At 34.7% G+C, this 13200-nt stretch overlaps 1 protein-coding gene across 8 annotated transcripts in view; it reads left to right on the forward strand.

The window, feature by feature from the left end:
- The first annotated feature begins 9322 nt into the window (after positions 1 to 9322).
- The window catches only part of LOC102686657 (interphotoreceptor matrix proteoglycan 1), a 44049-nt gene continuing 40171 nt past the window's right edge, over positions 9323 to 13200 (forward strand). For all 8 annotated transcript variants that reach the window (XM_069196595.1, XM_069196612.1, XM_069196614.1 and 5 more), the window contains exon 1: positions 9323 to 9919. In XM_069196595.1, the coding sequence (XP_069052696.1) occupies positions 9853 to 9919 (67 nt within the window). In that variant the 5' untranslated portion in view covers positions 9323 to 9852. The remainder of the gene's footprint in view (positions 9920 to 13200) is intronic.

Raw genomic sequence — 13200 nt, forward strand, 5'->3', positions numbered from 1 at the left:
TTATTATAGTTTTAATGGGATGTGTTCCTGAAATATATTTTATCCTTACCTCTTTGTTGCAGATGGTGATTATGTTGCATTGTTGTGTTGTGCGATAAAAATAAATATAAAACTCCTTTAGGAGGAAATAATAATAAAGTTTGAGACGGAAAAAAACTGAGATTGAAACAGCCAACACTCTCTAATGGCAATTATTTCACTTTCTTAGAGCACAGCGCAGAAATGGACAGCATAAATCAATGCTATACTGTACCTGTTAATGGCACGAACTGGCTGATATACAGTATTAATGAAACTTGAGTAATCCACAGAGATTAGTTTACTAACAAAATTGCAACATGTCTTAGAATGTCTAAGCAAGGTTCGCTTTTGTTCACAGATTAGCATGTAAATAAATTATAGGTATTGAATTTATGTTGGCCTCAAACTACTCTTAATTCTTCATCTCAAACTACTGATATACTGTATGAAGAGTGTCTGTTTTACTTCTCTTTTTTTTTCTTTGCAAAGATATGCAGTTGAAAAGCAGGAATAGAGAAAAAATGAAGGGGATTCATATTCCTATAAAAGAAAAACATATGAAGGATGTGAAAAGTTGCGAGTATTAATTTTGGACTACAAGACCATCAGGTACAGGAAAACATATTTTTCTGTAGAGTATGTGTATCAAAGATACCTTGGAGTTTAAATAACTACTTAAGAGAGAATCTGTTTCATGTTCAAAAATCAAAATTGCAAGAGGCAGCACTTCACATATGCATACTTTATTCCAATATTTTTTTTTTCAAAAGCAGCAATCCAATTGAACATGCTTTCTGTGAATTAGCAGCTAGAGCTCAGCTGTCACAAGTACTTTGAGTATTTCTTTCATGCCTGTTAAAGGGGGGCTAGTAAGGTCATACACATCAATTTTTCTGGCATTGTCCCTTATCTGAGAGCTGTTGAAGAACGTGTTACACATGGCCACAGAACAAACACTGTAGCACAATGCTTGACTGCGCCACTGGAGAACTCTAACTTATTCAAAAACATTTGTAAAGAGATGATAAAACAGATTCTTCAACAGATTTGGGTTGATTGGGTTAAATATGAGTTGTAGAGATCAACTCAGCACAAACAAGTTGTGTATCAATGCCAGGAATTTGTTTAAGCAATACATATCAATCTATTCTTTACAAAAACTGGGCTGCTTTTTATTCATTTTACAGCAGCACAAAAACTCATTATGAGCATATAATACAGTGTATTTTAATAATAACAAAATAAAAGCTGTATATTACTACCACTGCAACTGCAACAAATACTTACTAATTCATAAACAAGTCTAACAGCAGAAGCAAAGTAAAATACTTTTTCAATTTCTTTAAATATTGAAATGTATTAACTGAGCAGGTAATGTCTTTTTGCAATGCTCATTACTACAAGACATTCCTCATTGTGAGCTCAGTGCACATTGTTTCAGAGTCTTAGTGCCATTTCCCTTGTAATAACTGTGACACAGAAGGCTACATCAAATAATGTGATACCCTCACCTATCTTCTTGTCTCACTTGGCCTCTTCATGAATGACTATGCTCTTATGCGTAAGTCAATATTAAAGACAATCAGGAATCTGGATGTTGAGTCATTTGACATAAATACACATATAAGAGTTAAAAAAATACAAGAATAAGAATTAAAAAATCAACATTGTACTGTACCATTGTACTGTAAGAATGTTCCACATTACAGCATTATAAGACTGAAAAAAACCAAGAAGGAATGTCACATGAAATTAGTACAGGGCACACAAGTGGAATTTATGACAATTTGGCAATCTGGTCATCAGGAGATAATAAAAAACTAAAACCATTATATAATACTTTCTTTGGGGCTCTTGTATGGTCAGTCTGCCTTTTTTTCACAAAAAGCATCAAATTGTGTTTCATTTTTTTCTAATACAGCATTCCAAACTGTCATAAATCTTTCATTGCGTGAAACCGGAAATCTTCTTTGAATTTAGCAGTGGATGGCAATCATGAAACTCATTGAACATTTTGCAAAGTTGAGATGGCTCGAACAGTCTTGATATAGGTATAAGAAATATTCCTGAATGATAATTTCGCAAGGGTATTTACAATAGCATCATTAATAATAGTATTCATCTTGTGTCATATCATTAGTGGTGTTGTGGAATAATCATGTTTTAGATGCTTACAATTCTCCCAAACACAAACTAAATTATTTACAGTACACTAGTCAGTCACATTAGGGTCTTCTCCTTTTTTTCTGCACAAGACTAACCCCTGGACCAAGTTTGCCACCTTGTCTGGTGGGTTTAGAAAGCTTTCCTAGGCTCTGCATTCTCATAGAGTAAACTAACTAGCACCGGTAATTATCAATGATTGTTGGCATCATATAATGCTGATGAAAGTTGCAAATAAAAGAAATGTACAAACAAATAAAGATTAAAAATTAAACATTCCATTTTGCTCTTTTCTGGAGCAAATTTGGACTGTATGTATGGGTTGATGAGTAATATTTATTTTTAATGTTACATTTCCTAGTGTGGTTTCTGTGTGTGCAAAACATACAGCACTGTAGCCTTCTGAGAAAGCAGACAATAAAGTAATATCTCATCGTATCATACTTTCTTCTAAGCAAATGGTTGTGTGTACATACTGTATATACAATTTACTGTATGATATTAATAAAGTGAACTTAATTCCAGCAATGCAACCTTCAGCTAAGTCTAAGCCTAGGCCACTGCTTTTTCAGCCCTCCTCATATGAACTGTTTTACCTGTCCTGCCCTTCTGCTTTTTTAAAGGCTGTAAATAACAGCACTTTAGCCTGACTGTTCCAAAACACTAAGACTTTCCAATCCTCCATACTCCCCTAGACTCAAGCTGCTACAAATATTTTCCTATTGACCTTCTTTTTTGCCACAAATAAAGCAATGACCTGATCTTCAGATAGCATATCGGTACATTGCCTCCTGTATCAAATTTCCATTCTCTCCTCTTCTCCTCTTTCAGTTTTCAAAGACTTGCCTTTGTGTTCTTTCTGAAATCCAATTGAGGATTTCTGGTAATGGAAAGACAAGAGCACAGCACTAGTGAGCATGGGACAGCAAGAGAAGAAAACAAAGGACTTGGGAATAATAAACTGGAAGTAACGTGCTTGATCTGTTTCTTACAAACCAAGAAGAGGAGCATCAAAAAATTAGTAGCACTTCAGATTAGGTGTCAGATGATATTTATAATGGCTTCGTACATTAAATTTATTTATCATTATACCTTTAAATACTATTTATAGTAATAAAAGAATGGCATAAATGTGATAATACACTACTCCTGTCCATAGCCTAAACAGTGTCACTAACTCTAATACCAAGGTTAGAGGTACAGCATGTATTATTTCTATTATTGTTTATACCATTGTTAATAACATTTAAATATTTATATACTGTATAAATATTAAATATATTAAAAATATAAAATATTATAACAGAGACCTAATCAGCAACACTAAACTTAGAGTTTCTCTCTCAATTGCATCTTCTTTAAAATTGAAAAATATTGATTCACCAATTTCTGCTTTTCCTTTGCTGAGTATTTTAACTACTACATTTATCCTCAGTTTATGCCATCAGTAACAGTCTAATGTTTACTGCAGTGTGCCCACAAGAATGGTTATTGACGATCCTGCTGTTTTCCCCCTGAAACAAACCAACATGTTGCTCTGTCTCTATCCTATTGCTTATCTGTTCAGCTTAGGTCATATTCTGGTCCCTTTGTAAAACCTCCTGACCTAAATCTTCTGCCGTCTGATGAGATTTCTGTACACAGATCCACCTTCACCTCTCTCTGACATCCCATCCATCCTGTCCCGCAAGATAGAGATACTATTGGAAAGAGTAAGTTCTATAATTTCCGTGTTTTGACCCTAATTTCTTAGCTGAGATGCCTTGAGGATAGGAAGCAGTGTACAGTATATGTAATCTACTATATCTTGTCTTATATTTATCTTGTATTAAATAGTTTGTAATGCTAAAAATGGTGTCCAATTACATGGATATGAAGATAATTTCCATATTGGAATCAAATTGGCTCATCAGACCAGGTCTAATCCATAGTGTGAAATGGACAAGAGAGCATGTGAATCCCCCCAACACCCCTGAATGAGACACCCTTGCATTACCTCCAGCAACACAGGTTCCCAACTTATACAGCTGGATGGCCTTGAGCAATTGGGTTCAAGGTACAAAAAGGTAGGGTACAATTCAAGGAACAACAGCAGGTCTGACAACAGGAACGTGAATCCACAACCCACCAGCCACAGACCTACCCAGGACACTATGCTACTCTCTTTTACAGCACTGTACTGTATACACTTTAGAATTCTACAGTACATTGTTCATCAGAACCACATTTACAGCCGTGACCCATACAAACACAGTATTTTCACTGTCTTCTTCAAATTAAGACTAATCACTAACAGACAACAATTTTTGCAGGCCCAGTGTATGTTCTGTGTCTTCATATGTGGAGAGAAATATACTGTAAGTAGTGAGATATACTGTATAATAATGTCTTTACAGCAGTTAACATTAAAAGGTAGGTAACTTTGTATAACACTATATAACTGTTACCTGCTGTTGTGCAGCAGAAACCACCCTTTGGAGTTAACTGGAAAGTTTTCCAAAGAAAACTGTCAGAAAACTAGATTTAAGCTGTTGACCTTTTAGAACACTGCTGTATTCAACTCGGAAAACTACACAATGCAACAAAATAAAGTGTCTCTTAAACTTCTAAATTTAATCAATCATCAAGAATGAGTTCATCACATAGCTGAAATTGATTGTGACCTTTCATTAACAAAGCCACTAATGAGCAGATAATTATTATTAATCTTTTCATAAGCAAATTAAATACCATTGTCAGCCCTATCTAGGTAGGTCACCACATGACCAATAGAAAATTAATGAATTAAAATGTTTTATGCCTGACTAGTACTTTATTTGAATGTTTACAGAAATTAAAATCAACGCTCATTATATAAGTGATTACATTACCATTGTCTACCTTTCTCTAGTTTGAAGTTCAACACTAAAAGTTTCTACAGTGCATGATAACATTTACATTACAATATCCCTGTCCTGCAGATTTATTGGTTGTGTCATTTTCAAAGAATTAATAGAGTAACATTTTTAATTATAGCATTTTCCATGTTGAAATAACATACAAATGATTGGCAGGGACCTTGACTATATACTACATCTAACAATAATATCTGCATTATGTACTGCTGACAAAAAGTATTCAAATGATAAATGAAAACACATCAGGCTAGAAAAAAAAACAGTGGTTGAATTTATTCCAATCAGTTTGACTGACATTAGAGTGTCCTTTTAAATGATCCTTTTTAAGTTTAAAGTGTTCACATGGGAAAAAAACAATCTTCCACATGATATTAGAAGTTGAGGGCAAGATAGACTTAGCAGATTTGTTTCTTGTCTCTAATAATGGCAACCATCTGTACCTTAGAGCCATTTGTCCTGGATAGTCATGGTCAGCTACTGCAAGTACTGTTAGTCCGGCCAGCACTGGAAAGTCCCAGACATGCTCTGTGGGTGACACATGTGCAGGTGAAAAGTTTGAGGAGACAGTAAGAATGTGTGCCACCCTTATAATGACAGGAAGTACCGTATGATATGACAACTGTGAAACACCCTAGGCAAATGTGGGAATGCATTCTGTTAGTAATATCTAGCATGGGAAACTATTATGAACGGCTGGTGTCATTTTCTCTTTTTACTGTATGGCACCATTGTGGTAGTGTTATTTTAGAGTATACCATGACCCTGGACTCAACTTTACTTCACAACTTTTTACTTCACAACTTTACTTGTGACCACCTCGCACATTATCCTATTTATATTAGTCAGTCTGTGTGAATGGAAAGTGTTTTACAATGTTAGGAGCTCTAGATATTGTAGGCTGTATATTGTAGGTTATTTCAGACTGGTGATTTCTTATGTTTTGCATATGTGCATGGTGGAATTCTATCACCTGTTGCATATATTACTACAGCAATGTTGCTTTTTGCAAACTGATGTAGTACCTTAGTGACCAGCATCTGTAAGATACACTGTCAGTGGCATTTTTGGCTGTCTTATAATTGGAACCATAAATAAGAAATATATATTTAATGCGGCTATTTGATGATTTGTTGATTTTTCCTGTTTCAAAGACTCATATGATTCTAAACCTTTCCTTCTCACTAAGACAGCAAACCTGAAAAAATACACAACCTGCACCAAGTGTTCATTTACTTTGAACTCTTAATGGAAAGCAGATACTTAGATGTGATTACAACACTTTCTTGTCTAATTTTATCCTTATCCTGAAATTACTATCAACTCCAGTTCTGTTCATGCCATTGTCAAATTCTGTTTGGAAATCAGTTATTTCCTACAGTATGATACTTACAACAAAGACAATAACAAAATGAGCATTACATTTTCTTTGTATAAGATTGACCTCATCCCATTAATATTTAAACCAGTCCAAAACAGTAGTATTCGATTGATTTTTTGGATTTTAATTCATTCCATAAAAATAATATACTTGCAAATTTTAAATTATTCACTTCTACATTCATCCTCTTATAAAACAAATTATGTCCATTACTTACAGCAACTAAACATTTGAAATCCTTCTTAATGATTTACAGTACCTTCATCACTCCGATGCTATAGTGAATAATATTGTATTATATAATTTCATACATGTTTATGCTTCTAATGAGCGGTACCCTAATTAAACATTTGTAGAATATTGTGCAATATTTTTATCATATTTTGAAGCGGCGCTGTAGTATCTATATATACTAAAAAGCATAGTGTGTGTACGCTTTATACTGTATACTGCACTCACATTATGTAAAGAAAAACACAAGAGACTTGTGTTTTTGTGTAGCCTTAGGATCTCATTATACTCAGAGAAACCACAGACCTTAATAGGGTTAATGTGCTTAGTTGCTTTTCACTGTTGCTTTCACAAACATGCCTTTGCACATTTGCCAGATGACTAACAAAAAGAGACTGTGCATCTCAACAAAGATTTAATAACTTGTGACAGCTAGTCAGTCTGAGGAGATATTTCCAGCATAATTAATACCGACCCCCAAATTGGAAAGAGAATTAAGTAATCAGTGGGGGAGGCAGGGCTCCCTATGGTGTCACACTGGTTTACTGTAAACGGATGTTTATATCTCTGCTGTTCTCAAGGTCATAAATGTAAATAAGTTAGAAAAACTGGCTTTACAAACAAAAAACAAAAACACACTTCTTCTGTGAACCAGTGTTGTCTATTTGCAGTTACTGCTCATGTGCACCAAAGTATTGCTTTAAAATAATAAGCATGATTAATAATAAAAGTCTTACTGATACCATTACAAATAAATATTATCAGAACTTACATCTCTTTATCTTTTCCTCATTTTTACATCCCATTTGGAGGACAATTTTAAAAAGCATGCCAAAATGTTTCTTTTGTTTCTTACATCTCTGGAGAATTATGACATCTCTGGAGAATTATGACATCTCTGGAGAATCATAAATGACCTGGGTTGTTTTACATCATTTCACTGTCTGCTCAGTGTGCTGTCAGGGGACTGAAGTGAGATTTAATTGCCCAGATTCCCTCTTCCTTGCAGGACATGTTGCAAGAGATGCTTGGAGAGAGACTGAGGTGCACACTTGTAAGTGATTGAACCCGGCACCTTGATTGAACATACAGTATACAACGTTTACAGGCACTTTAAAACTGCACAGAGAGAACCACTGGAAAATGGAGTAATTTTATTCAGCCATGGGAAGGAAGTGATTGTCAGATACAAGGTAAAGTAGCAATTCCTGTTCATAACTAAGGGCGTAGGTTGTTAATATGTACAGTATAATATATTCTAAGTATGCGCTCCTGCAGAGTTACCGCATTTTACCTTATTGGTGCTATGCATTCATGTTCTCAGCAGAACTGTACATTAACAGTATATTCTAGCTCTAATTCTGCTTTGAAACCCCCATCCAATTGCCTCCATGGGAGGTCTAAAGTAGCTGTATTAGGTGATGTCAGACAACATGTGATTTCTCTAAAGTGAGCTGACATTATGCTCCATACATAATTTAATCCTGAGATGTATTTAATCATCTTAACAAGTCAAACAGCACAACAACAGGCTTATAATAGTTCCTTCTCCTTGTCAGAGCCACCCCCCATTTATACAGTAACTCAAGTAAGTAAACTCTTACGCACACACAGGGCTTTAAACTACGAAATAGATTATTATTTTTAGCCAAAGAGGGCTAAGCAGGTGAATCAGGGCTACAAGAAAGATTAGCAAAGTGATCACAAGTGCCAGTGCTGGAAGAGGAGTTTATTTTCGTGTGCAGACGAAGCCCAAACGGAGATGAAAAATGTCTATTGTTTGTTGGCAAATCCTTAATTTGAAGAACTCGGTACAGAAGACCCGGAACACATTGTATTGTATCTGTATGTGTCATAATCAGAAATGTTGATCTGATGGACAAATTTTATTGTGAAAAGAAATGTAGTCAAATTTCAAAGTGACTGACAAATCAGTGATAATATTTTCTTTCACAGCTAAACACAAAAAAATAAGGCAAATAAATGCAATGTCCAGAATGATACAAGAAGCTTCAATTCCTATACTGAAACACTCATGGGACAAATATGGGGGCATCCTTGCTCTGATGTAAGCTCTGGAGTGTTCACTATTTTATATTGATTAATAACTATTATTTATTATTAAATCAGTATTCTTTTGGTTATGATGTGGTTGTGTGGGGGGCTGTAAAATAACTATGATGATACATAAACAATAAGCTGAGCATTGCTGGGCATTTCTTTCTTGCTAGATGCAATCACGACTATTATTACTGTATATCTTCAGAGGCATTACAAACCACAACAGATGAGTATTGGAAGTCACTTTTGTTGGTTGTGTGATTCCTTGGCGTTGGTCGTGTTTTAATACCTCTCAGTATACTCTGCAAAGAGCAGCTGCTGCACTATTGAAAAATGAAGATTTGTGACAAATGCCTTTCAAGTGCTGCTAAATGCAAACACACTGTAGCAGCTCAAAGTTCAAAACTCCTCAATGGACTGGTTTTGAGAAGCTTAAAATATAATAAGAGCAGCCAGTAATCCTCTTTCCAAGAAGGAATCGGGCAGGAAGTGACACAACTGCACCCCATTCCAGGTCTTAAATGGCGTGACATTCATCTGCTCTGTGCGAGTTGCAATAATGGAGAGCATTGTTATGCTCTTAGTGACACAGCTACAGTAATTGGTGCTGCAATGTTTGCCCGGTGTTTACTGGAGTTTTCAGAGGCTGCTATTTGTCATGGAACCACAGACAGACCTGTCACTTGGGGCCTGACAGATGCCAGTCCAGAAGGCCGCTAACAAGATGAAGATAGTCCACCCAGCTACAAAACGGGATTATGTCTGAGCGGCAGATAAACAGATTATTCCAGAAACAGACACTGCTTTTTTAGCTTCGTCACTCTTGTCTCCCACTTAGAGCATCGTCTCCCCCCAGTTCATCAAACTGCTCTGCGGTGCTAGCCAGACACACTTTGGACATTTCACCATCTGGTGTGACACTGAGTAACTCTGTGCAGGCTAAGGACCAGTGCTGCAATTTTGGTTAAAAGTAACTTAAAAGCCAACTTATTCTAAGGGGTAGTCTTTTTTGGAACTAATGGGCTCAAGATAAAACAAAGCTCAAAGGATTCTCGGCAAAACAAATACTGTATATATACATTTATATCTAAATATTTAATCATGTCATTGAAAAGTGGACTTCTCTTTTTACTTTTTCTGTTTACCTTTCACGCTAATGGAATCAAAGGTGAGTTTTTATCACAATATTAAACTTTTATTTGCTTTATTGATGAAAAAAGTCTTAATCTGAAGTGGTTGATATTGTTACGGTGTGTATTGCTTTGCTCAAGACACCTCTCTGAAGTTGGAAAGAATGTCAGCAACATGAAAAACAAGTCCTTCGATTTGAATCAAGCACAGAATTCATATGCCTTTTAAATAATGAAATCTTCAGAGTCGCAAGGGTTAAACATTATAATAGGGTTTCGTGGGGTTGTGGTGAAGCATAGTGTCATTACATTGTTATGTGTACTAGAGGTACTGTATTGTAAAGGATATGTACCAAGCGTCATACTAATTTAGAAATAAATATTTGAGATAACTTATATTAAATTTCACAATCCTTTCATTACTTACAGGATGTACCCAGGGAATAAATTACTTTAATCTGTTTGTTGTTTTCTAGTTTGTCACGCTTCTACTTTTACAATCCAACATTTTCTGCACTATGTCATGTATTCCATTTTGTACCACTGAATTCCCCAAAAAAATGCTTTTTCGTCTGCTATCATAAAAAAGAATGATAAATTCATTGTGAAGTTTCATTTTTATGTTTTGTTTTTTTCCTGGAGCGATTACATAAATATTTATAGAGTAAAATAGAATAATAACTTTATCAGGTTTCTCAAAACAGTTCTAGCAACATGTCATGGTGTTTGTTCTGTGGTGTGGGAGAATTACATGGCATGTTTAATTCGCAGTTGTAGTTGGAAAATAAATGATCTTGTGGACAAAACAGAGAATAACTCAGGAGGCTTTCCTATTATGCAGAGAACTTTGCTCGATATATTCAACAAATATTAAACAAAGTTTCAATAACACTTACAATTCAGTATACAGTATGGCTTACGCTGGAAATGATTGGAAATCTCAGCACAGAGCCATAAACAAGTATGTGAAGGAAATGGCTTGCAATCAATGTGAAATGACTCTTAATCTGAGCTTCATTTCTTCAGTTCTAGTCTATTGCAATAACCACAGCTCATGTGATCTTTATATAATTTACCAGAAGCTTAATTGTATGTCGGCCTTCTGAAAAGTTATTTGGACATGGTGGACGAGTACTCAAAACCAAAAAAATCATACTTTAAACAACCGTTTTAAACAAGTCATTAAAGGGTTTAAGTTAAGTGTTAACGTTTTGGGCTTTAAACTCTAAAGTTTCCATCTTTGGAAAAATGCTATATAATGTGCTTTTTGAAGATACTGGCTTGCTTTTAACTCAGTACTTGAGACACACTTGCTTGTTAAGTTTAAATTATTATTATGAACGCATTTTGATATAGTACCAGCCAGGATTTCTGATTTTTTTTAAATCCCTGCATTGTCAAACAGAACAAAAGCATTCTGTTACGCTCTGAGTAGACCACTAATTCTTCTTGGCTGCTGCTTCTCTTGTGATTAATGCCATTTATAATCCAGCAATTGCAATAGTTGCATTTTAAGACCAGAAATGCAGAAGAAAATGTAAGAACTCACCCTCTGCATTCAATATACAGAATGAAAATATAATAGTCTTATATTACCACTTCTATGTTTAATAATGTCATATTATTTTTAATATTTTTAATATTATTATTTTTAAAATAATATTTTTAAATTTTTAAATCAATTTGAAAAAATAATGCATATAACTAATCTCATAACTAATTTATATACAGTAATTATTTGAAAATGACATAGATCCTCTTCTAAAAATGTAAAAATATTTTAGTAAAAATACACTCAATGGCATTAAAATTCCGAAAGATAGAGTGATGTATCTGAGCAGTGACTTGGACATTTCCTCTTATTAACTGCATCAAAAGATATGATGCTCTGTAAAGGTCATCCACTGCAGAAGCAGTAGCCCACATTCTCAACACACTGCTGACATACTGTAGCAACACACTTCATTAACAGGTGAGATTCAAAAGCATCTTCTCCTTTTAATCATTAGAATTGCAGAGATGCAGAAAACAATTCCGTATTACTGTATATCTATAAAAAACTAATATTTAATTAGTCCGAACCTGTTTTCAGTGTGGTGAATAAATCATGGAATCAGAGGGCCTCAATTAACAGGCAGCAGTCATTAGTGTTATAGTGGCGAAACAAAGAGAAAGCCCATATTTCTCCATTCAGCTGCAAGGTTTTCAGACTGCACGAAGGATTATGAGCAATACAAATTTTATTAAGACATTTATGCTCCTAATTAAGTCATTAATTTAAGAAATTGGTAACATAAAGGGAAATGGCATTTTACTTTATAAATTTAGTGGGTAGAATTTAATGTTTTGCATACTAGATAATTATATGCATTGTGACAGGTGAATGATTACATATAATGACTCGATCCATGAATATAAAACACAGTAAATCCAGCTTGAAACGTAATTCATAAATGTAACAAGGGTGCTGTTTTTTTTCTCTTTATGTGAGTGAATGCTGAAATACCTCATATACATGTATTATGATATGGGAGTACATATCCACCTTCCAGTTGAGCTTATAGTATGAAGTAATAAAAGTCCAGTGTAGTCAGTTCTGTGGTTTTATCTTTTATTAAGTCATGTGGATGTGGCATTAAGTTACTTTTCCCTTTAGTTCCTTCCAGTACAATCCAGAGCGTTAAATAAAACCAACTGATGCCATGTTATCCTCACTAAAGGGTCACATGCCTAATGACATTATGCAATGTTTTGGCACTGAAATGCAGTCACATGAACAACTGGCAGGTATGCATACTACCATTAACTGGAGGGGTGTTGATTGATAATACAGCATATCAGCTATACATGTACTGTACTGTATGTACAGTAAGATAGAGGTGAAGTTCTCTGCATTCCTCCCCAGAGACATTTTAATAAATGTACTTGAGTCCTTTATTTGACAATTACCATTTTAAACAAATGTTTCATGACTGATACAAAATAATTTTCAAAATGACGTCCTTTCTAAAGTGAAATGAATCTCCATTCTATTTGTAGTCTTGTTATCCTTGAAAATAATGGGTCTGCATCACCTACTGTAATACGATTTGCTATTTACAGTAATTGGAAGTGAAAATGCTTTCGGATTTTGTTTCAGGTGAGCAGTTAATCACTTTCATTCTTTGATCTAATATAATATTTTAAAGTTAAGTATTAAAGGCAAGCAACAGTTGTTTAATATGTACAGTATATACAAAATGTATATCATTGATGACATGAGATGACCTTACTTTGGAAGTCAGGGACAGAATCATTGTGTCCCACATGAAGGTAAAGG

Source organism: Lepisosteus oculatus, chromosome 2 (genome assembly GCF_040954835.1).
Source record: "Lepisosteus oculatus isolate fLepOcu1 chromosome 2, fLepOcu1.hap2, whole genome shotgun sequence".
Taxonomy (NCBI): Eukaryota; Metazoa; Chordata; class Actinopteri; order Semionotiformes; family Lepisosteidae; genus Lepisosteus; species Lepisosteus oculatus.